Consider the following 26496-nt stretch of genomic DNA (forward strand, 5'->3'; position numbering starts at 1 on the left):
AATAACTGGTTGGTTCTTAGGGTTCCTTGAGTTTGCGCTGAACTATGAAAAACTGCTGGAAACACATGGAATGCCCTCCAACTGACTCTGAAGGTTCTTCCTTCTTTTGCTTCCTTCACGACCACTGTGTCGAGTTCTAACGGTCTTAGCAAACTTTTTTTTATTGTTTATTCTTATTTATTGTGCTTATATATATGAAATTGCTTATATATAAACGTTGTCTTGTTTTGTAAGCTTGTCGTCGCTGTAAATGAGGGTAACCTCAGTGTCTTACGAGTTGAAATAAAGGTTTGAAATGAAATATATATATATATTTAATTTAACTTTTTCATGGACTCTGTGATATATATTTATATATCATTTCACTTTTTCATTCCAAACCTTTATTTCAACTCGTAAGACACTGAGCCTACCATAATTAAGAGCGACGACAAGCTTACAAAACAAGTATATATACTGTATATATAACGCCCTTTCAGGTGTGTAGTCATTCAAATCCATCTACAGAGTTCTTCCACGATAGAATTGAGAATACATTTTCTTTTTTAAAGCGTTAAAGAATTTTAACAATCTGTTCCAGTTTATCTGTGGTCACTGATTTACTGTGGAACCTCCACGCAGGAGGCTCACCGACGCAGGACTCGGACAAGCCGGGCAGCAGCATCCTGGAGATCCAGTGTCTCCTGGATAACGTGGGTGCCTCGGAGCTGGTGATAGACCTCATCGTCAACACCAAGAGTGACCGGGTGTTCGAGGAGAGCATCCAGCTGGGCATCGCCCTGCTCCAAGGGGGCAACACACAGATCCAGGTGGGTGGGCCGGACGTATGCAGAATCACCATCGGGAAGTAGAGCAGTCGTCTGGTAATCCGGAGGTTCCCGGTTTGATTCCCTCTCCTCCCGGGCAGCTTGTCGAAGTGTCCTTGAGCAAGACACTTAACCCCTAACTGCTCCTGATGAGCAGGTTGGCACCTTGCATGGTCGCCTCCACCGTTGGTGTGTGAGTGAATGTGCCAATGTGAGGAACAAAATTGTAAAGCGCTTTGGATGAAAGCTGTTACAGTATATAAATTGAACATTTTCCACCAGTCACCATATTGTAATATAATAATAAACTTTATTTGTATAGCACCTTTCATACAAGAATTGCAGCTCAAAGTTCTTCACAACAGTAAAAAAAAAAAAAAAAAAAAAAGACAGGCATAAAATGAGCACAAAAATGGGCAGATCAAGAGCAATGCATAAAGTGCAAGATTCATATTAGAATCTAACATCTTAAAAAGCCTCTTTGTTTATGGTATCATGATAATATAATATAATGTATCATGATATTGCGATATATTGTGATTTATTTCCTTTTTTTCAACTGCAAATGATGTCCCAAACGGAACATTTAGTCAACATCTGTTTTTATCTAATAACAAAAAGTTTTCAGTCTGTTCACCTCAGCAAAATGGGATCATCAAGCACATTTTCCTTTTATTTTAATAAAAATTTAAATGAAAACAATATTGATACTTGGCGTCACTGTAACAATATAATATTTTTGTCAAAATATCACAATATATACCGATGTTCGTTTTTTTCCCTCCATTCTTTTTTTTTATCTCTCTGCTCAGAACTCTTTCCACAGCGAACTCTACAAGCAGAAGAAGTCGGAGAAGTTCTTCAAAGTGTTCTACGACCGCATGCGCCTGGCCCAGCAGGAGATCCGAGCCACCGTGTCCGTCAACATGTTTGAGCCCAGGAAGAGGGACGACGACAATGACAACGCCGGTATAAGATTTAAGAAAGGTGAAGTAGGCTGACGTCTGAACACCACCAAACTTAATTAAAAAAGATTTACACTTATATATTTATATCACTGCATATACCCATATTTGTCTGACTATAGCTGCATATAGCCCATCATATACTTGCTTGTACACCTGCACTGCACATAACCCTTAGCTCTGTATGATAGCATGTACTATAATGCTGTATATATATATATATATATATATATATATATATATATATATTTATTCTCACAGCATAATACAGTACCTATGCTCTGTCTGTACTTACTTGCACATAGTCCCTTACTATAGCTATGTCTTACTTTTACTAGTTGCGCTGGTGGCCAGTAGTAGTCATACTGTCTCAATTTATATAATACAACTCTGTACATACATCTCATTAGCACTACACTCAGTAGTACTCATTTATATATTCTATACCCAGTTTCACCACCTGTACATTGTATATTGCTGTTGCACTTTACTGTTACATTTGCACTCTGGTTGGATGCCAGACTTCTTTTCAGGCTCCATCAAGTACATTACTTGGCCAACGCCCCACCGGTGTATGTAAATAAATAATTAAATAAAAAATAATAATATTAAAAGAAAGTTAACAAGTAAAACCCATTTAGTCAGTGTCCACTTTCATCAAATAAAAAAAGCTCTTGTAAAATATTAAGCGTGTTATCAATACTTAGTCAGACAACATTATAAACTGAACGTGTCTGCGCAGACAGCAGATCTATTTTATAGGTTGCAGTACAGAGTAGCTTAAGTTTCACTTTCATTTAGAGTAGATTTAACCTTGTGTGAAGGAGAGAAAGGAGGCTCTAGAGATGACATGACAGGTTATTTTGGATTAAACCCTGCAGCAGCTTGACCGGAGAGGAGCTCAGAGGACCAGTCTAGACCAGCTACAGTATGTTTGTGTGATGCACTAAATAAGGCTGCAGCTACATTGATCCATCAAAAATTGGCAGAAAGTATTACTGTCCGTTGGTTTATTTTTAACATAACGTCAACTCTGTCTGTCCAGCAAATGGATACTAGTAATTGAAAATGAATTAAAAACAGACTTAGACGGACAGACACAGTGGATCAATGTAAGCCCTCTACACATATTGAGTGTACTTTTGTAAAATGTCCGGTGTCACCACCAGTAATACCAGTGTTGTCATGAGTTTATTAGTCATGGGAAATGTCTAGGGCTGACCCTTATTAGTCGACTAATCGATCGAAAGGAGCCGTCGACTGCCAACCTCTTCGTCGAATGCAAAAAAATTATAATTTATTAGTATTAGTATTATAATAATTTTTTTTGTAATGATTCTTTCCAAAATAAAAGAGGCCTAGAAGCATGGCTAACGCTAATGGCACACATACCAGAGGCTAACTGCCTAAGAAAACAGGCACAGAGGCACCGAAAGAGGATTTCACCCATCTAATGAACACACTAGACTAGACAAATATCAAGATGTATCCATCAGTGGACCAACTGCATACTTTCGCAGAGGACAAGAAGCCTTCCGTCGACTCCTTCAGACAATAAGCCCCCCCACAGCCCAAATGGAATGATGACATTTTTTTTTTTTTTTTTTTTTTTTTTTCATAGCCGACTAAGGGCTAGATCCACAAAGAATGGATTGCACGGAGCAAGTTGCACCCTTACAATTCATTATGAATTGAAAATGGGGGACCCTGATGTAAACAAGACTAAAGTCTTTCTCTGGTCTGCATCCCCTTAACAATTGTGTGTATTGAGCCGTACTGTATTGTACCCATTCTGTAATCTGTTAATAAAATTTTCATTCAATCAATCACTGTGCAGATTGATTGATTGAATGAAAGTTTTATTAAATTAACAGATTAAATTGTATTTTTAACGCAGAAGGATGACATTGAACGCACATGGTAATAACATCAGTGAAAGTAGATTAGATTAAAATGTATTGTCATCATATAGCACAAGTACAGTACAACGAAAATAAGTTTGGCATCCAACCAGAGTGCAAATGTAACAGTAAAGTACAATGGTATGTGGTAATTATACCATGATAATAACATCAGTGAAAGTATGTTGTAATAACATCAGTGAAAGTACATGATAATAACATCAGTGAAAGTACATGATAATAACATGTGAAAGTACATGATGATATCATTAGTGAAAGTACATGGTAATAACATCAGAGAAAGTACATGGTAATAACATCAGTGAAAGTACTTGATAATAACATCAGTGAAAGTACATGGTAATAACATCAGAGAAAGTACCGGTACATGGTAATAACATCAGTGAAAGTACTTGATAATAACATCAGTGAAAGTAGATGATGATATCATTAGTGAAAGTATTGATTGATTTAAAACTTTATTAACAGATTGCAGAATGGGTACAATACAGTACGGCTCAATACAAAACAAACTGCTAAGAGGATGCAGACCAGAAAAAGACTTTCGTCTTGTTTACATCGGGGTCCCCCATTTTCAATTCATCATGAAATGTATGACATACACGACAAACAGATATACAGAACTGTGTAGTAAAAAGAGATAATAAAAAATATACATCTGAAGGGGAAGAAACTGTACATTGGTAAAGTACATAGTAATAACATCAGTGATAGTACATGGTAATAAGATCAGTGAAAGTACATGGTAATAACATCAGTGAAAGTACATGGTAATAACATCAGAGACGTGTTCACAGACAGCGTTTTAGCCACAATAAGTAACTTGGGTCAGAAAGACGTTGTCTGAACAGAGCAACCCACTACTGTTTCCATAGACTGTGAGTGTGAAGCCATGGAATCAGGGATTAGGTTCAAATGTCAACTACATAGTATATAAGTATATAAGCAAATGGCTTGCTGTCCTATTAAATCGGACCCCTTAATCATATTGTGTGGTCCCTTTTTAAAAAAGAAAAATTTGCAGTTCAGTGCAGCCTACATGTACAATAACAGTGGCTGAGAGGGTCAGAGGTCACTCACAGCTCTGTGTAATGACATCGTTCCACACAAAAGCCACAAATACAGCAGAGATTAATATTAACCCACGTTACACGGACAGCGTTGTAACTGTTGCCTTATTTGCGGCTCTCCTGACCTCTGAGGAGTCTGTTGTTCCCCATGCCCGCGGTCACATGTCAGAGGCCATGTGAGGGCCCACATCACAAGCCTATCAAAAGACTATTGTATCAACAGCGGCTGTTTTCATATTCCAGAAAACCACGATGACTCAACAGGTTTCAGAGAGAGTCTGCGAATTACTCAATTATTTGAATAAGTCTGGCAATAATCAACAGGATGAGCCATCACGCTGTTGCCAATGGTCTCCACTGATGAATTTTTTTTTCTCGTTTTCCAAAATGCTATAAGATCAGAATCAGAAAGGTCTTTATTGCCAAGTAGTTTACATATACAAGGAATTTGATTTGGGCGTTTTTGGTGCGACATTAATGGACAGACAATTATGGTAGAATAAAAATGTTAATGTGGAATGAAATAAAATGGAATATAAACTAAATTAAAATAGAAGCACAATATAATATAATTATATAATAGGCCAGGGCTGTACAATTGTGCACGATGTGGTCAAGTATATACACTAATTAGAATAAAAATAACAATACAGTGGGATGGAATATTTAGCAGGGCTGCGCAATTGAGCAGTAATGTGCAAAAAGTATGAACAGTGAAGTATGAACAGTGAAGTATGAAGAAGAATAAAAGTATATTTAGTTATAGTTGTTTTTCCACTGATAATCCTCTGAATGTCTTTTTATGATTTGTATTTCATTTGTTTTATTCCGTCTCCTCCCCCTGGCCTGTAGGGAAGGACTCTGGGCTTCACATGAAGGAGGAGATGCGGGGTCAGCTGAAGGAGGCGTCCTCCGCCACCTCCAAGGCCTTCTGTGCCTTCAGGAAGGAGCTGGACCCGGACCTAGAGGGCCTGGGTCAGAGCGGTGACGTGCCCGGGGATGAAGACCCTCTGGAGGAGACCCAGATGAGCCCCGCCATCACCATCATGAAGCCCATCCTTCGCTACCTGCAGCTGCTCTGTGAGAACCACAATCTGGAGCTGCAGGTACTCGCGGCTTGAGGAGAAAAGCTTAATCACGTGGAACGTTGTGCCCAGAGATGAGATGAGATGAGATGGATAAAATGAGATGAGATTAGATTAAATGAGATTAGATGAGATGAGATGGGTAATATAAAATAAGATATTCCTTTATTGATCCCCTTGGGGAAATGCAGGCATCGTAGTAGCATGGGGGAGGGGGGGAGGTACAGGTATGGGCAGGGTAATAGTAGAAAGACTTAAATATGGGCAATAAAATTTTATCTGAATATAAAAATATGAGGAGAAAATAAACGGTGTAAACAATATAATCAACTGCATATAAAAATATGAGACAAATAAACTGTATAAACAAGGTGCAATAAAAGGGTCTGTATGCCAGTTATATTATATGTTAGAATAGATATAGGCAATAAAGACTTTGAATCTGAATATATACCATGAGTAAACCGTATACACAAGGTACCGTAACTGGCATGATATACATCAGTGGTGTAGTGGTTAAAGAGCCCCATCCGCGAAAAACATTAACTCCTCTTGGAGACATGACTTTGACTATACAGTTTAATTGAATTTCAAACCTTTATTTAAACTTTCCCTCATTTACAGTCACATCAAGTGTACATACAGAAATAAGGGGGGGGGGGAGCATATACAATCACAGCATATACAATCATAACAATAAGACAACAAGATGAGGCACATGTACAACTTGATTGACAAAGATTGGAGATCAAGGTTTTAAATACAGATTGTTATTTGTGCAGAAACTGTCACCAGAGCACCTTTTTTCGCATTCTTCCCCTGGAGAGGAAAAGTACTTGAAATCGCAGTTGTACATGTATGTCTGATGTCACAAATAGGTCGAACCTATCATGGTCCATTATGTGGTAACTTGACACCTTTTAGCTCCAGCTACATAGAAAGCTGAGTAGGTCTTGGCATTAAAATGTATTGTCATCATACAGCACAAGTACAGTACAACAGTACAACAGTATGAGGTTTGGCATCCAGCCAGAGTGCAAATGTAGCGGTAAAGTGCAATGTACAGGTGATTAAACTGGGTATAAAATATAAATTAAATTAGTACTACTGAGTAATGGTGCTAATCAGATGTATGTACAGACTTGTAGTATTAATTTGTACAGTGATACTGGTATAAAGACACTATGGTAGTAAGTCATACTGGCCAGCAGTGTAACTAGTAAGAGTAGGTAAGGTATATGTACAGATATAGATATAGTATCTACAGATATGTAAAAAGGATGATATACAGGCACACAGATGTGGATATATGTACAGTAAGAATAAATATATGTAATACAGCATTATTGTACATGCTATCATACACAGTTATTATATGGGTTATATGCAGGTGTATACGTAGGTATATAGAAGGATTATGCAGGTATATTGAGACATATGTGGATATATATATATTAACTCATTGACTGCCACGCTGTTTTCCCATCTTTACTCAATGGCGCCAGCGTTATTGACCATTTTCGCAATGTTTGTGGACCCATCGTGTGTTCTGTATTATAGCTATGGAGACAATAGTATGGCTCATTTGACAGGCATTGTTTATTCCAACATTGACAAACCAGTTAATTTCTACATACTTTAGTTTGTGCGCTATTACACGCTAAACATCGCCCCTTTCCAAAATAATCCAGTATTTTTTTCTGTATTGCAAGATATGACGTCGTATATGCATATGCCCAAATCGTTCGGGTTGCTCGCCTGAAACTCCAAATATTTCCAAATCAAAGGTATACACCATATATATTATGTTTCTTCACAAAATCATCAAGGGGGGGGGTTTACCTCGAAACTGCGATCGTTACCAAAAGCATGTTTTAGGTTCGGTAAAAGACGACGCTGTGATCGGTACAAAAGCATGTTTTAGGTTCGGTAATATAGACATAGAATAGACCTTACCTTAGCCAGAAGGTACTCCAAAAAGAATAATCGCAGTGATCCCATCACAATCGCAATTACTCGTGTATATTGGGCATGGCTATCATATGGGAAACAATAGGTTTGAGGCGATAACATCTCAGAGCGATTGCTCTGTCCTGATTCCCTCTGAGGGGGAGGAGTTCCTGCAGACACTCCCCACACTAAAGTGGCCCCACACTAAACTATCCCAGTTCAAAAGGTAGGCGATACTGCCACCTGGCTGGATTCGATCGTCATTGCAATTTTAACATAGGCAGCGGTGCAAGGGAGATACAGGGAGGTCCGCGCAAGTGTTTAGAATGGGGATCAAAGGAAAAAGATCAAAGGATCTAAAAACGAGAACTTGTTTTTGGCACTCAAGCGTTGACGACAAAACACGAGTATACTCGTTTTTGGTGCCCAATGAGTTAAGGCTGTCAATCGATTACAATATTTAATCTGATTAATCGCATATTTTTTATCTGTTCTAAATCTACCTTAAACGGATATTTTTCAAGTTTTAATACTCTTTTAATACTCTTATCAACAAATGCTTGCTTTATGCAGCCATTTAACACAAAAGGATGATCCTCATGCATTGCAAATTTGCATCAAATTCAAAACGGAGTGATGCACAAAATATCTTAAAAGAAAATAATAATTTAAAACAATGAATAATAGGAGAAAGAAAACGTTAGGAACTTGTTACATTCACCCACACAAGGGCTGAAGACTCACACCCCCGCTCTCTCACTCTCACTCTCTCTCTCACTCTCACTCTCACTCTCACTCTCACTCTCACTCTCACTCTCACTCTCTCTCTCTCTCTCTCTCTCTCTCTCACTATCTCTCTCACTCTCACTCACTCACTCACTCACTGAGTCAGAAACAATAGTGGCGTTAATATCGCGTTAACTTTGACAGCCTTAATATATATATACGGTATATACAACACTAGTATTGTACATGCTATCATACAGAGTTATATGGGTTAATCATTATGATTACAGTGAAAGCAGTAGGCACGTATAAATTGAGTATAGGCATCAGGGTTCAGTTCACCTTCTGTCCTGTGCCTCTCTTCCCTCTCTGCCACCGACTGTCTAAACAAAGGAAACACATCAGATGTAACTTTAGTTGTCTTCATCACATGTGTGTAATGACTCGTACTTCCTTTTTGTCTTGTTTTTTTTCTTGTTTCTGTCCTAATTCCAGAACTTTCTGCGTAACCAGAGCAACAAGACTAATTACAACCTGGTGTGTGAGACGGTTCAGTTCCTGGACTGTATCTGTGGCAGCACCACAGGGGGCCTGGGACTCCTGGGTCTCTACATCAACGAGAGCAATGTGGACCTGGTCCGGCAGACCCTGGAGACCCTCACAGAGTACTGCCAGGGACCCTGTCACGAGAACCAGGTGCGCCGGGCGGATTTCTTAGATAAACGGGTTCGCTTTGCTACCGCATGTCAGACCCGCTGGTGCTGTGCTGCTGTTGGGTCAGCATCGGCCTCGAAACCTCAATGTCACACACTGAGTGTCTCTTATCCTTGTTCTTAAAGGGGCGTAGAGCAGTCATCTGGTAATCCGGAGATTCCCGGTTTGATTCCCGCTACTCCCGGGCAGCGTGTCGTAGTGTCTTTGAGCAAGACACTTAACCCCTAACTGCTCCTGATGAGCAGGTTGGCACCTTGCATGGTCGCCTCTGCCGTCGGTGTGTGAATGTGTGAGTGAATGGGTGAATGTGAGGAACAAATTGTAAAGCACTTAGGATAAAAGCACTATATAAATGTACCATTTAACGGGCTGGGCAGTACGATTATTTAGTTATTTGATTTTATCTTTATTCATCTCGAACACAACAAACATACAAATCACGGTAAAGACTAAATGTAAACAAATGAGCCCGTCTTCATCCATAGAAAAACAAACGAGGTGGAGAAGAGGCAGAAGGAAGCACAGCTTATCTAGTCTTGCCCCTTTCTTACAGTATCATAACATTTAAAATATCTAAATCTAACTAAATCCATAAATTCAATCATTTGTTTTATCATATCGTGTGATTTCTTGTTTTTAATATATTGTGGATTGTGATACTACATTTTTGTCTGAATTTTGTGATAACAAATGTAAAGTTAGATTTCTCAACAAAATAATTTCTTAAATATTTGAGAATATCACATATCATTTGAATGATCTAACATCTGATTTTCCATACAGATATGATCGATCATGATAAAAAATTATTCCTTCTGAATACCCCCCCCCCCCCCATATCGCCCAGCTTGCTTACTCTCATGTGCGTCGAGCTCATACATAATGTAACACGTGTTGCCTCTGCACGTTTATGTTAAGCGTGGCTGGTGTCTCATTAACCCTCGTCCTCTGCTCGTTCCAGTCCTGTATAGCCAAGCACGAGTCCAACGGCATCGACATCATCATAGCGCTGATTGTCAACTCCATTAACCCCCTGGGGAAGGACCGGCTCGACCTGGTGCTGCAGCTGAAGGTGAGGAGGACAGAACGTGTCTCTGTGAGACGTGTGTCTCAAGTGCTGAAGGAGAGGCTGCGATTCATGTACGTCAGAACCAGCACATCCGAACATTTATGGCCTGTGTAAAAACGGGCGCCAGAATGCTTACATTGTTTGAAACGTTTGTTTTGTTAGTGCATCATAATCTATTACAATCTTCTTTATAGATTTTAATGACAGAAATCTATTACAATCTTTTTTATAGATTTGAATGACTGAAATCTATAAAAAAAAAAACGGGAGGTCAAGCAATTCTCTCTCCAGTCTATGTTGTGTCTACATCACTACTGTGAAGCACTTTGGGCTGCAATTCTTGGATGAAAGGTGCTATACAAATTAGGGATGTCCCGATCACGTTTTTTTTCTCCCGATCCGATCCCGATCATGTGATTTTGAGTATCTACCGATACCGATCTTTCCCGATCCGATCAAATTTTTTATTTATTTTTTATCCAACAAACATGACCATGTTCACGTCTTAAACTCATACTGAGGCCTTAGTTTTGGTTTTAAATTGCATATCATCATTCATTTATTTATTGTCACACAGCGCAGAAGAATTTTGCCAAAACAAACCAATAGTATCCAGCTGCAGAACGGCAGACCAGCCACACTCTCAGACCCAAACGCATTTCCTTTGATTTAATTATACATCAAATGATTTATGTCAAGGATTGCAATGCCTCGCTTGAATGAAGTAAACTTTTCACCTGGATAACGTCAACATTCAGGGTGAATGTAATGTGAGAAATTGGGATTAAAAAAAAATAAATAAAAATTTAATTTGGGTCTGAGAGTTTGGCTGGTCTGCCGTTCTGTAGCTGGATACTATTGGTTTGTTTTGGCAAAATTCTTCTGCTCTGTGTGACAATAAATAAATGAATGATGATATGCAATTTAAACCCAAAACTAAGGCCTCAGTATGAGTTTAAGGCGTAAACATGGTCATGTTTGTTGAATAAAAAAAAAAAAAAAAAATGGCATTTTTTTTTTTTTTTTTTTTTTTTTTAGATCCCGATCTTCGGAAAATCACGTGATCGGGACATCCCTAATACAAATACATATATTATTATTATTATTATTATTATTATTATTATTATTATTATTATTATTATTATTATTATTATTATTATTATAATCACTCATGACACTGGATATGGAGGTGGAGATAACTGGGGATCAATTATAGAAATGTCCAAATGTGGGCGGCTAAGTGGTGCAGTGGGCAAGGCGCTCGCCACTAGTGCAGGAGATGCTGGGTTCGAGCCCAGCTCTCGGCATTGCTACCAGCTTGGCTGGTCGTTCATACTAACACAATTGGCAGTGTTAGGGGTGGGAAAGCTGGTGGGTGGGTCCTGGTCGTTGTAAACAGCGACTCCTACAGTTTGGTCGGGGCGCCTGCCCAGCGAGGAAAGGATCTAAGGGGGGTAGTGTGATCCTTCCACACGTTACACTCTCCCAGTGAGAGTCCGCGCTGCCAGGTGAAAAGAAGCGGTTGATTGGCTACACATGTGTCGGAGGAAGCATGTGATAGCCTCCACTCTCCCAGACCGACCGTAGGGGGTAGGTGCACAGCGACCAGGAAGGGGATTGGGAATTGGCATAACGACTAACATTGGGATGGGAGAAAAAAACTGAAGAAAAAGGAGGGGGGAAAAGATTAAAAAATGTCCAAATGTACAAAAAGGAAAACGTAGCATGGCATCATGAACACTGCGATATGATAACCGCTTGACCCTAGGATAGCTGTTCACTGTATCATTTGAACAACGGAGACTGTATTCTTTCTCAATATGTATTTATTTTTCATCTGTGTTGATATTGACCTATCTCAAACCCCACCCTCCTTTGTCGATCCTCCAATCACGACTGTTGCTGTTTGTCCGAGGGAAGCGGCGGCTGTGATTGGAGGACAGGGGTTTGAGGTAGGTCAGTTCTATCCATTGACTCGCTCATAGTCCTGTCTGTATTGACTCCGTGCCGGGCAGCTCTTCACTATAGAGTGGTGTAATACGTGAAGGTCATTGGGTTTGCTCCGTCTCTTAGAACAATGCGTCCAAGCTCCTATTGGCTATCATGGAGAGTCGCCATGACAGCGAAAATGCTGAGAAGATCCTCTACAAGATGAGGCCCAATGAACTGGTATGTACACGCATGCGCGCATGCGCACACACCCGCACACACGCATGTGCACATGCTCATACACACACACACAAATAAAAGTGATTGTGAGAGAGATGGAGGCTGTATGTGTGTGAGACGGCGAGAGCGAGAAAGATAGAGGAACAGTTCACTTTGTTTAAAGGTAGAATCTGTAATATCGTCAAATAGCACCCTCTAGGCAACCCCCCCCCCCCCCAGCTTGGTACCGCACTTTGTTTACATCCTCTGTTATGGTGTGACATCTGGGTTGGAGTTTAGTAACTTATTATAGTGTGAGTTTTTCCAGACCTCTCTTGGCAGAGCCTGTGGCCAGCAGTAGCAACCTGTCCCCCCTCTATACCCACTCAACTCCTACCCACATTATCAGACCAAAACAAAACATGTAAACAAAGTGCAATACCAAGAGGGGCTCTTTTGCCTAGAGGGCGCTGTTTGACGACATCACAGATCCTACCTTTAAAAAGCGTATCTGATTTGTCACAAACTGGGAGTCATTTCAAGCTATCCAAAAAGCACTGGCCCCAGTTTCATGAAATATTGGACAAAGAAACAGCATGTGCTTTACAGGAATGCTTTCATCCACCGATGAATCATGTTTCATCATCAAACCTTTATTTACACTAGTTAAAATCTATTGAGGTTGCCCTAATTTTCGGTGGTGATGAGTTACAGATACAATTAATAAAACGGGATTAAAAGTAATAATACAACAAGATAAAAACAAAGTACATTTTTTCCTTTTCTGGGGAAATCACCTAATATAAAACCTAAAGAGAAAATACAGCCTCTAACACGTGTCAACATTTCCAAGTCGCATCGATGAAGAAAGCTGTCTCGATAAGTGAGTGCCTCATATGTCAGGCCAGTTGTCTCTGGGAATAATGTGAGTCTCTGAGAATGTGAAGGCAGGCATTGCTGTCCCCAAAGTTTTACATAATTGCTACACCCAATTGTACTTATCCCCTATTGTTTGGAAGACACATGAGCAATTATATCCCTCCCCACTCAATAGGCCTACTCCTCCTCATCTTCATCACACTTGTTATTGAAATATGTGAGTGATAGTGCTGTTTTCTGTGTTAACTGTATAGATGGACCTTTTTAGTGTTAACTATATAGAGAGACGTTTATAGTGTTAACTATATGTGACCGTGCCCAACGGTTTCGCCTACAAGTCGTGGAGGTGAGATGACAGAGACACAATAAAATGATAAAAAATATATATATTTTTTTTTATATATATAATTACAGTTTGAGTGTTTAAGAACATATTTAGTATAAAAGCGAACAGTTATAGTAACAATTCTTTGTTTAAAAAAGGCTATTTTGAGACACGTTTGACCTACTACCGTGGGGGCTGATCAATTTGCATGTGAAAGAAGGAGAGTGTGCGCATCAACAACAGCTTGTGAAATGTCCGTGTGTGAAGACTCAAGACTGATTGATTGATTGAAAATTTTATTAACAGATTGCAGAATGGGTACAATACAGTACAGCTCAATACACACAATTGTTAAGGGGATGCAGACCAGAGAAAGACTTTCGTCTTGTTTACATCAGGGTCCCACCATTTTCAATTCATCATAACATAACATACATGACATACAGATAGACAGTACTGCTACATCTATACATTTATGACATACCAGATTTACAAATACAGTACTGTTTGTGATACAAAAAGAGTTAAAAAAAAATTGTATACATTTGACGAAGAAACTGTACATTGGAGGAGGTGGGGTGGGGGGGGGGGGGGTTGGGTAGGTGGGTTGGGGGGGGGGAACTGTACATTGGAGGTGGTTGGATGGGTAGGCGGGGTAACTACATTGGATTATCGACGAAACCTTACTTGGTCCCAAGAAGAGGGTCTCGTGTATTACTGGGTTAGGACATTTACTGTACATTGGAGGGGGTTGGGTTAGGACATTTACAGGGGCCAGTTTCGAATTGCAGTCTCCCGTAGGTGCTCCTTGAGAGTGGTTTTAAAAGTGGGTAGTGATTCACATTCCTTTACAGCTGTGGGTAGGGCGTTCCACATTGATGTGGCATAATTGCGAAACGTGTTTAGTCCCTTATTTGAGCAGAATCTAGGTTTAACATGATTTGTGGAGCTCCCTCTGGTGTTGTGGTTGTGGTATTCACTGACCTTTGGGAAGTATTTTGACATGTACATGGGTACCTTAGTCGTGTAGTGTATCTTGTAGACCAGGCCCATTGCAAGTTGCTGTACTCTGTCGTCTACTCTAAGCCATTCTAGGTTGTCAAAGTGGGCAGGGGTGAGGTGGGTTCTAGGAGTAAGGTCAAGCAGTAGTCTGACCAGTTTGTTTTGTGATGTTTGTAATTTAGTTTTTGGCGCCTTTGAGGTGCTTTGGTACCATGAGGTGCAAGCATAGTCGTAGTACCCTTGAATGAGTGCTCCTGCCAGAGTCTTCAGGGTATTCTTGTTTACCAGAGAGGAGATCCGGTACAAGAATCTAGTTCGTTGGTTGACTTTTTTTTATTACATTGGATGCCATTTTGTCACAGGAAAGATTTGCCTCTAGGATGGAACCTAGGTATGTAATTTCATCTTTCCTTGTGACAATATTGTCACCCACTGTAACTGAGAAGCCGTCGGCCTTGCTGAGTTTGTTATTTGAACAGAAGAGAATGGACTCTGTTTTACCCAGGTGTAATGATAGTTTGTTGTCAGCGAGCCAGGTGCAGATTTTGCCTAGTTCAGAGCTGAGTTTTTTTTTGTATCCACTTTTTCTCCCCATTTTCTATTTTTCTCCCATCCCAATTTTCGTATATCCAATTCTTCCCTCCCCTCTCTTGAGCGTTGCTAGACTATGCCTCCCACAGGTCGGTTGTAGTGAGGACAGAAGCCTTGCATCACGTGTCCCCTCCGGTACAAGAGGAGGCAGCCTGTCTCGTCTTTTCACCGCAGCAGCTCGAACTCTCAGTGGCGAGGAGTAACGCGTGGGAGGCTCATGCTGCCCCCATCACTTCCTGCTTCCGTCGCACCGGCGTCACCAAACCGACCTGTAGGAGTCGCTGTCCACAACATCAAATCCCCACCCACCGGCTTTCCCACCCTCTAACACTTGCCAATTGTGTTAGTATGAACGACCGGCGAGCCGGTAGCAACGCCGAGAGCTGGGATCGAACCCTGCGTTAGAGGCGAGCGCCTTGCCCACTCCGCCAATCAGCCGCCCACAAGCTGAGGGTTTTTTCAACCTGTAACTTGGTCTTGTCAGAGACCAGCAGGGCTGAGTTGTCCGCGAACAGGAACAAGTTGCAGTCACAAGCTGACGACATGTCATTTGCATAAATGAGGAACAGTAGCGGTCCTAGTATGCTATCCCAGCTCACTGGGAGGGGGGGATAGGGTACCGTTTACCTCCACCATCTGTTCTCTCCCCTCCAGGTAGGATTGCATCCAGCTCACTGATAAACTCAAAACCAATTGCTTTTAGCTTGTCAATCAGAATGGAGTGATTGACAGTGTCGAAGGCCTTTTGTAGGTCCAGCATGACCATGCCGCAGTATTTGCCCGCGTCCACCTCTTGTTTGATGTGGTCGTTCAAATAGAGAAGGCATGTGTCAGTGGAGTGGGATGTTCTGAAGCCAGACATTACAGCATAGCTCCAGAGTGCTTTGGTCGACTAGAAATAAGTTCCAGCTTTTTCCCCAGCGCTATTTCTATGTGCAGTGAAAACTCCAATAGCTTCTAACAAGCTTTGCAATGCAGCCACTATTACGTTAGATGCTAATGCTAGCTAAGTTAACCTAGCCAACCCAGTCAGACATAGCTGAGCTCTCACTAGTAAAGACAGGGTGGGAGGGAAGCGGGGGGAGCTCTCTCTCACTCTCACGCTCACTCTCACTCTCTCTCTCTCACTTTGTCCTCTCGCTCTCTTAAAGGGGAACTATCTTATAAATGGCCTTTTTGAGTGTTTAGCATTGTTTCCTAGCTATGTGAACTTATATTAATATGTTAAATGTCAAAATTCTCATATTGGCGCATTCTTCCAATTCTCCTCTCACAATATTCACCCTCACTGAACTGAGTCGTTTGAAAATGTTCCCTATATGTGATGTCATAAAGACACCGCTGCATGTTAATGTTCAGGCGGGGCCGGCCGGCGCAGTGGTTTAGGAGCCCAGCCTCAAAACGGCTCGAGATCTTGAGGTAGAAAAATGCTGTTTTTGAGGACTTGATTAGAAATACAAAACAATGAATAAAAAAAATATATATATTACAGAGGTGTTCCATAGACTCACAGGAATTGTGTAAAAGTGCCCAAATAGTGAAAGAAATAGTAAAATAGTTCCCCTTTAACACATTGACCGCCAGCAGGAGGGGGCGCTGATCCCCCTTCAGCGCCAGGTCTTTATTCAATGGATATAGTTTTAGAATGCCAAACTTGCGAGTCCTAAAACTATATTTTATATTATAGCTATGGATATAATAACGCCGTCGACTGTCAGTGAGTTGCTTCTGGTCAACATGCAAAAAACAGATTGTTTTTTCATCCGTACATTTCCGTTTTATACCGTTTTGAACAAGAGTATGGTTTGGGTGATTCTGAGTAATTCCAGGAAAAGACGAGAAAAAGGCATTTTAGTGTAATCCAGTCATCACGTTGTAATTTTTCTGCTGATTATCTAATCATCCTGAAATCAACGCTAGATTATCATTATTGTATCTCCTCGTGCATACATGAAATGGCCCTCGTATAACTATATAGAGACCTTTTTTGGTAACTATATAGAGGGACATTTCCAGTGTTAACTATATAGAGGGACTGTTCTAGTGTTAACTGTATAGAGGGACTTAAATGTTGTTTACTAGTGTTAACTATATAGAGGGACCTAAAGGTTGTTTTTGTTCCAGAGAAATGCTGAGACCCCATTGACTTCTTAAACCACATGAAATGCTCCTAATCAAATACAAGTGTCGTTGAATATGCTTCCCCTTGCGTCCCAGGTGGATGTAATGAAGGAGGCCTATACCCAGGGAGTGGAGAACGAGACGGAGGACAGTGGTGGAGACCAAATCAAGCCCAAAGATGTTGGACATAACATCTACATTCTCGCCCACCAGGTAATGTGTGTGTGTTTATGTGCATACATGCAATATTTAAGTGCATGTGCATGCTCCTGAATGCAAACGTGCACGAAAACATGTGAGTGGGAACAAAAAAAAATTGATGAAAATATAAAGTAGTATTGGGTTATGTACTGTATATATACTGTAGCAGGTTTCTAGAAATATAGATGAGTGATATACTGTATAATATACTGTATAGCTGTTTTCTCAAAATATAGATGGGTGATATATTGTATAATGTACTGTATAGCTGTTTTCTAGAAATATAGATGGGTGATATACTGTATTAGCAGGTGTCTAGAAATATAGATGGGTGACATATTGTATACTGTATAGCAGGTGTCTAGAAATATAGATGGGTGACATATTGTATACTGTATAGCAGGTGTCTAGAAATATAGATGGGTGACATATTGTATACTGTATAGCAGGTGTCTAGAAATATAGATGGGTGACATATTGTATACTGTATAGCAGGTGTCTAGAAATATAGATGGGTGATATACTGTATAGCAGGTGTCTAGAAATAGCTGCAGGATGTGTCACCTCCTCTTCATACAGGTAGATGACTCATAGCCGTAGGTGCTCCTATCTCTTCCTACCAGCTGGGAATTATGGTCATATTATTAAATGCATGTGGTTCACCTCCTCCAGAGTGTCAGGCATTAAGAAAGGCAGAAGGAGGACAGTCTGTCTATCTGCCTAATATCTGCCTGTCTCTTTGTTAGTCTGTCTGTCTCTTTGTTAGTCTGTCTGTCTCTTTGTTAGTCTGTCTGTCTGTTTGTCTCTTTGTTAGTCTGTGTGTATGTCTGTCTGTCTCTTTGTTAGTCTGTGTCTGTCTCTCTCTGTATGTCTGTCTGTTTGTCTGTGTGTCTGTCTCTCTTTGTTAGTCTGTCTGTCTGTCTCTTTGTTAGTCTGTGTCTGTCTCTCTCTGTATGTCTGTCTGTTTGTCTGTGTGTCTGTCTCTCTTTGTTAGTCTGTCTGTCTGTCTCTTTGTTAGTCTGTGTGTCTGCCTGTCTCTTTGTTAGTCTGTCTGTCTGTCTGTTTGTTAGTCGTGTGTCTGCCTGCCAGGTCTAGTGTGGTTTCACTTCTCTCTTTCCAGAGCAAAATGTCAGGGTATTTCTGTCACCCCACATACTATATAGTTTCATCATGACCTACCAAACACCTTGGCTGTTTAAACCTCAGAGAGAGTAACACACACAGCTGCTACTACTACTACTACTACTACTACTACTACTACTACTACTACTACTACTACTACTACTACTACTACTACTACTACTGTTACCGTTACTGTTACTGCTACTACTACTACTACTACTACTACTACTACTACTACTACTACTACTACTACTACTACTACTACTACTACTACTATTACTATTACTATTACTATTACTACTACTACTACTACTATTACTGTTACTGCTACAGGGTCCTCCATTTTCAATTCATCAAGACATTTATGACATACAAGACATGCAAATGCTACTGCTACTACTACTACTTATATTACTACTATTACTACTACTATTAATGCTACTGCTACTTATATTACTGCTACTTATATTACTACTCTTACTACTACTACAGCTACTCCCAGTACTACTACTGCTGCTACTACTACTACTACAACTATTACTACTGCTACTACTACTGCTACTTCTAAGACTACTACTACTACTACTACTACTACTACTGCTACTGCTATTACTGCTACTACTACTACTACTACTACTGCTACCACTACTACTACTGCTACTTCTAAGACTACTACTACTACTACTACTACTACTACTACTACTGCTACTGCTATTACTGCTACTACTACTACTACTACTACTACTACTACTACTACTACTACTACTACTGCTACTTCTAAGACTACTACTACTACTACTACTACTACTACTACTGCTACTTCTAAGACTACTACTACTACTGCTACTTCTAAGACTACTACTACTACTACTACTACTACTACTACTACTACTACTACTACTACTACTACTACTACTACTACTACTACTACCCTGCTTTTACAAGACAGCTCACTATGGAAGAGCTGGAAGGGGGAATCTCTATCCTCAAACCAGGAAAGGCAATTGGACTGGATAACATCGCAACCGAACAGATCAAGAACTTCGTTCACAAGGCAAAGACGTGGCTTCTACAGCTCTACAATGAGTGCTTAACAACACACAAGCTCCCTAACATCTGGAAGAAAGCCCACATTATAGCACTGCTGAAACCTGGGAAAGATCCATCCGCTCCCAAGAACTTCAGACCAATCTCACTTTTGAGCCACACCTATAAGCTCTTTGAACGTCTGATCCTCAACAGAATTGGTGCCTTTGTTGACGGACACCTCATCCCTGACCAAGCAGGTTTCCGCCCTGGCAAGTCGATAACTAGCCAAGTACTCAACCTCACCCAATACATCGAAGATGGCTATGAAGAAGGGATGGTAACTGGTGTGATGTTTGTCAACCTTTCATCTGCCTATGACACAGTCAACCACAGATGTCTCCTCAGCAAGATCCTGGAGACCACAAGAGACACCTGTCTGACAGAGTTGATTGAAAGCATGCTTGAGAACAGGCCTTTCTTTGTTGAGCTAGGAGGTAAGAAAAGCAGGTTGCGAAGACTCAAGAATGGCCTCCCACAGGGAAGTGTGTTTGCACCACTTCTCTTTAATATCCACACCAACGACCAACCAAAAAGTGCAGACACTCGCCGCTTCATCTATGCAGATGATCTTGGCATAGGTGCACAAGCCACGGATTTTAAAGTTGTGGAAGACAGACTCTCCAACGCTCTGGCAGAGCTAACACCTTACTATGAAGAGAACCTTCCACCTGAGAAACCGTGAAGCAAAGTGCCAACTGAAGGTCAACTGGTCAGGAACCTCCCTTGAACACTGAGCACTAGGGATGGGTACCGAATTAGGTACTTTTAAAGGTACCTACCGAATCACGTCGATACTACAGAGTACCGATTCACGTGAGATCCGTCTGTGCCACATTTCGGTACTGTAAAAAAAAATGATTTAAAAAAAGAAATGTTGTACACATATATATTTTTTAAACTTTTTTTCCCCACGTCAACGTTCACACGCACAATATACGCTTACCTAGGATTTGACTTGATTCAACAACAAAGCAGTCAGGGCAATGGCAAGCCGAAAACTGTCGAAAGTGTGGTTATTTGAAGTTTGGATTTTTTTTTATTTTACAACTGAGGTAGGTAGATACATTTTTTTGCGACTAAAGTACAGAAAAAAGGTACCGTTGGGTACCGGTATTGATGTACCGGTACCGGTATCTGTTCAAATGTGAAAGGTACCCAACCCTACTGAGCACCCAGTCTACCTAGGGGTAACCCTGGACAGATGCCTCTCTTTTAAGACCCACACTGAGAAGACCAAGTGCAAGGTGAGTGCGAGGAACAACATCATCCGCAAGCTCACTGGCACAACCTGGGGTGCTAACCCACAGACCCTGAAGACAACCGCACTAGCTCTCTGCTACTCAGCTGCTGCCCAGTATGGGAGCGAGCTGCCCATGCCAAGAAGTTGGATCCTGTCCTCAATGCTAGCTGCCGCCTTATCACAGGCTGCCTGAAATCAACACCTACATACTGTGTCTATACATCCTGGCAGGCATAGCCCCACCAGAGATGCGACGAAATGCAGCAAGCAAGAAAGGGTGCCAACAGCAGTCTATTGAGCAAAGACATCCTCTCTAAAGGCGAGGCACTGCCCCCTGGAGCAGACACCAACTATGCACTGTGGAAATGCCTAAACAGAATAAGATCTGGTGTTGGACGTTCAAAAGCCACTCTCACCAAATGGGGATACTTACATGATGGGGACGTTGTGTGTGATTGTTGTGGCACTAAAACACAGACCATGCAGCACCTCCTGATATGCCCCCTGCTAGAACAGCCCTGCACAGCATCGGACTTGGCAGAGTTCAATGAGAAGGGACAGCAATGTGTTCAGCTGTGGTTGAACCACATCTAGCCACGCCTTGTAATTGACTGTCTTGTGGACAAGAACTACTACTGCTGCTACTTCTAGTACTATTACTACTGCTACTACTACTGCTACTACTATTACTACTACTCTACTTTCTCCAGAGTGACTCAGCCCGTGTTCAAACCGTCACATGTTGTCTGCTGTGTCCGCCGCTGCAAAATGGAACAGCACGGTGAAACCTTCCGACGCCATATTTGCCTTTTGATAACAGCCGGTCCTACAGAATGCTTCATTTCATTTCACATTTCATTTTTATTTACAGATAAAGGGTCAAAAGGGCAACCGTGTGAAAGAAAACACAATAAATATAGATTAAATATATATTCTGCACCAACAGCCGAAGCAACTGCATTATTGTTATAGAATGTTTTCTGCAGGCCCTATCGGTCACCGCTTTTTTCTCTCTACCTCCACAATGAGTTTTGTGTCTTGTCCATCCCTTGATGCACGGTCAGGAAAGTGAAGAAAGTTCTATCCAGTAAGCAGTCACACACGTTTTTTTCCCGCCCCCTCAGCTGTGAGCGAGAGGAGAGAGAAAGAGAGGAAGGAGGAGAGATAAAGAGATACAGAGATACAGTAGAGAGAGAGAGGGGAAGGAGGAGAGATGCAGAGATACAGTAGAGAGAGAGAGGAAGGAGGAGAGATGCAGAGATACAGAGATACAGTAGAGGGAGAGAGGAAGGAGGAGAGATACAGTAGAGAGAGAGAGGAAGGAGGAGAGATGCAGAGATACAGTAGAGAGAGGAAGGAGGAGAGATGCAGAGATACAGAGATACAGTAGAGAGAGAGAGAAAGGAGGAGAGATGCAGAGATACAGTAGAGGGAGAGAAAGGAAGGAGGAGAGATACAGTAGACAGAGAGAGAGATGCTGTCCTTCACGTGATAATCTGTTCACTTGTTACCGATACAACTCTGCATGATAGCAAGTACAATAATGCTGTATATACCGAGCGGCTAGGTGGTGTAGTGGGCAAGGCACTCGCCACCAGTGTGGAGACGCTAGGATTCGCGTGTTCGAATCCAGCTCTCCACATTGTTTTTCAGTTTGGCTGGTCGTCCGCAGTAATACACATTGGCCGTATTACGGGGAGGGAAAAACTGAAGGGTGGGGATCGAACGTTGTGAACAAGCGACTCCTACAAGTCGGTTGGTGCGCCTGCGCAGTAGAATCAGGAAGTGTCGGGGGCAGCGTGAGCCTCCCACGCGTTACTCCTCGACACTGAGAGATCGAGCTGCGCAGGTGAAGAGATGCGACTGCTGTTACCTCAAGTACCGGAGGGGACTTGTGCTATGTATGACTTAGTCCACATTGCAGCCGGCTTGTGGGAGGCAAGAAACAGCGTTCGTGACAGGGGAGGGTTGAATTGGATGATACGAAATTGGGATGGGAGAAAATATGGAAAAATGGGAGAAAAAGTGGATCAAAAAAAAAATGCTGTATATACCGTATATAAATGTATTTATTCTTACTGTATATATATATATCCACATATGTCTTTTATTATGTTATACCCAGTTTAATCACCACATTGTATAGTGCTATTGCACTTCACTGTTACAGTTGCACTCTGGTTGGATGCCAAATTTATTTTCGTTGTACTGTACTTGTGCTGTATGATGTCAATAAATGATTAACATAGTATAATGATTTATAGCGTATATTCTTCTGCTCTGAGACACACGTAGCCTCCACCATTAACTTTTGTTCTAGTGAGTTCTCTCCTTGATGACAACTGTGGCCCATCACTCTTCAATCACTAACACTGGAAAAACATTTCACAGCTGTTCTGTTGATATTGGCATTGAAAACAATAGTAAAAGATGGTGGTCATATAAATGCTGCTGGTATGATATCATATGAGATATGACCATCAACAGCACAGTCCTTTGCATCACATTCCAACTGCTGGGAGTTATCCTTACTTGTCTTATGGTTATGATTTTATATACCTTTTTTTGCTTAACTCTGTATGTACACTCGACGTGACTGTAAATGAGGGAAACCTCAATTGGTTTAAATAAAGGTTTGAAATTAAATGTAATTGAATGGTGTTGACTGGTTATCCTCGTGGTTCTTACAGCTGGCGAGACACAATAAGATCCTGCAGCAGAGCCTGAGGCCCGGGACGGGGCTGGACCCTGACAACGAGGAAGACGACGCCCTCCTTTACTACGCCAACCACACTGCTCAGATAGAGGTGGGCCTCATCCTCGCCTTCATCCTAACCGCCATGACCAATCTGGATGATTTCTATATCAATGGCTATGGTCGCACTGCAGACGAAAGATTAGATTAGATTCAAATGTATTTATTGGTGCGGCTGGTTAGCATAGAGGAATAAGCACTCGCCTACCACCGCAGAGACTCTGGGATCGAATCGAGTCAGTGGTACCTCCGGCTTGGTCAGTCGTCCATACGAACACAATTGGCAGTGTTCGCGGGTGGGAAGCCAGTGGGGTATGAGTCCTGGTCGTTGAAAACAGTGACTCCTACTGGTCAGTCAGGGCGCCTGTTCAGCTGGGAGGGGATCTGGGCGAGATAGCGTGAACCTCCGTTACGTTCTCCCAGTGAAACTCCTGTCGGGTGAAAAGAAGCAGCTGGCGACTCCACATGTATCGGAGGAGGCATGTGATAATCTACCCTCTCCCCAGACCAGTAGGGCAGTGCGCACAATGGAAGGGAATTGGCATAACGAACTAAATTGGGGGATGGGAGAAAAAGATAGAAAGGGGAAAACATTTATTGTACAAATTTGTATATTTTGTACCCAGTTTAACCACCTGTGCATTGTATATTGCTGTTGCAATTTACTGTTTTTTTTTTTATCCACTTTTTCTCGCATTTTCTATATTTTTCTCCCATCCCAATTTCGTATCATCCAATTCAACCCTCCCCTGTCACGGACGCTGTTTCTTGCCTCCCACAAGCCGGCTGCAATGTGGACTAAGTCATACATAGCACAAGCCCCCTCCAGTACTTGAGGTAACAGCAGTCACATCTTTTCACCTGCGCAGCTCGATCTCTCAGTGGCGAGGAGTAACGCGTGGGAGGCTCACGCTGCCCCCGACACTTCCTGATTCTACTGCGCAGGCGCACCAACCGACCTGTAGGAGTCGCTGTCCACAACGCCCGATCCCCACCCATCAGTTTCCCACCCCCTAATACGGCCAATGTGTATTAGTATGGACGACCAGCTAAACTGAAAGCAAATGTGGAGCGCTGGGCTCGAACTGACGAGCCCAGCATCTCCAGCATTTCGTGGCGAGCGCCTTGCCCACTACGCCACGTAGCCGCCCTCTGTTGCACTTTACTGTTATATTTGCACTCTGGTTGGATGCCAAACTTCTTTTCGTTGTACTGTACTTGTGCTGTATAATTAATGAAAATACATTTTTATCGAATCTAATCTAATTACGAGAACATACTGAATGTCCGTCCCTCCTCCTCCAGATCGTGCGTCATGACCGCACCATGGAGAAGATCGTGTTTCCTGTGCCCAACATCTGCGAATACCTGACGGAGGAGTCTAAGACGCGCGTGTTCACCACCACGGAGCGAGACGACCAGGGCAGCAAGGTCAACGACTTCTTCCTGCAGTTCGACAACCTCTACAACGAGATGCGCTGGCAGAAGAAGATCCGCAGTGAGTCTCGGAGCCACACAGACCCTGCTGCGGGCGTTGAGATTTTGACATTAGTAGTAGGTGGTAGTAGTAGTAGTAGCAGTAGTAATAGCAATAGTAATAGCAATAGTAGTAATCGCAGTAGCAGTAGTAGTAATAGCAATAGTAGTAGTAATAGCAATAGTAGCAGTAGCAATAGCAGTAGTAATAGTAATAGCAGTAGTAGTAATAGCAATAGTAGTAATAGCAGTAGTAGTAGTAGTAGTAGTAGTAGTAGTAGTAGTCATCACACACAATACAATATACACAATCATTCAACTGTATTTACATTATACATGCCTGTCCTATATTCTTAACAAATGAAGACGCCAAAACAGAAAGTAACTAATAAATAAATAACAAAATAAGAATTATTCACATTTGTAACCTTTTTATTTTATTTGAACAAAAGCGAATTATTCATTCTTAAATGCACAAGATTAATTAATGAAATTCCCCCGTAACTCTCACACCATAAATCCAATGGTCTCCCTCCTTGTCATGACTTTTCCCAGATAATTTAGCAATATCACTGGAGAGGGTGAGCCGTGATACTGAACATCAGCGCAGCGGTGATTCGGTCGTAGGTACAGACATGGGGGGCTGTGATTCGGTCATAGAAGGATGCCAAGAAGGAAGAACCTTTAGCTTCAGAGAGATAATCACAGCTGTGATTGACCTTTCTTCTTGACAGAATGCTGCCTTTCTGTCTTTTTCTACTACAAGTTACCGAAGACGTTTCAAAATAACTGGAGACATGTGCCGTGTCTCCCTCCTCTTCCCTCCCACCATGAGCTGAGCCTACTGTTTTGGCTTGAGGGAGGGGGAGGGGTGAAGCGTACCGCTGTGAAATTAACCGTTATTAATAGCTGCGTGGCGGAGTGATACATACTGTGGTTAAAAGTCCCTCTCGTGGAATGCCTCTTGTCCAATCAAAAGACTTCATTGGAACCAACTGTTGTTATAATTAGGCCTTAAATGCCAGCTCTTGCAAAAAACAGTGACTGCTGTTTACCTTCTCTTTTTTTGTACTAGAGAGCACATCTGGCCCATGCATGCATTCACTCGCCATGATTACCACTTTGCATTCAAAGCGCTCAGGTATGTCACTGACAATCATGCGATGATGGTGAAGATGAGTAGGAGCGGGTCTTATCGAGTGAGGAGGTGGGATATAATTGTCTCACGTGCCTTGGAAAC

At 41.6% G+C, this 26496-nt stretch overlaps 1 protein-coding gene across 2 annotated transcripts in view; it reads left to right on the forward strand.

Moving 5' to 3' along the window:
• The window catches only part of itpr2 (inositol 1,4,5-trisphosphate receptor, type 2), a 286031-nt gene that overhangs the window by 181548 nt on the left and 77987 nt on the right, over window positions 1–26496 (forward strand). For both annotated transcript variants that reach the window (XM_084334286.1, XM_084334287.1), the window contains exons 39-47: window positions 622–809; window positions 1619–1793; window positions 5616–5869; window positions 9020–9220; window positions 10200–10310; window positions 12381–12476; window positions 17470–17586; window positions 23716–23832; window positions 25086–25278. In XM_084334286.1, the coding sequence (XP_084190412.1) occupies window positions 622–809; window positions 1619–1793; window positions 5616–5869; window positions 9020–9220; window positions 10200–10310; window positions 12381–12476; window positions 17470–17586; window positions 23716–23832; window positions 25086–25278 (1452 nt within the window). The remainder of the gene's footprint in view (window positions 1–621; window positions 810–1618; window positions 1794–5615; window positions 5870–9019; window positions 9221–10199; window positions 10311–12380; window positions 12477–17469; window positions 17587–23715; window positions 23833–25085; window positions 25279–26496) is intronic.

The sequence above is a fragment of the Notolepis coatsorum genome, assembly GCF_963971535.1.
Source record: "Notolepis coatsorum genome assembly, chromosome: 18".
NCBI classification, from domain to species: domain Eukaryota; kingdom Metazoa; phylum Chordata; class Actinopteri; order Aulopiformes; family Paralepididae; genus Notolepis; species Notolepis coatsorum.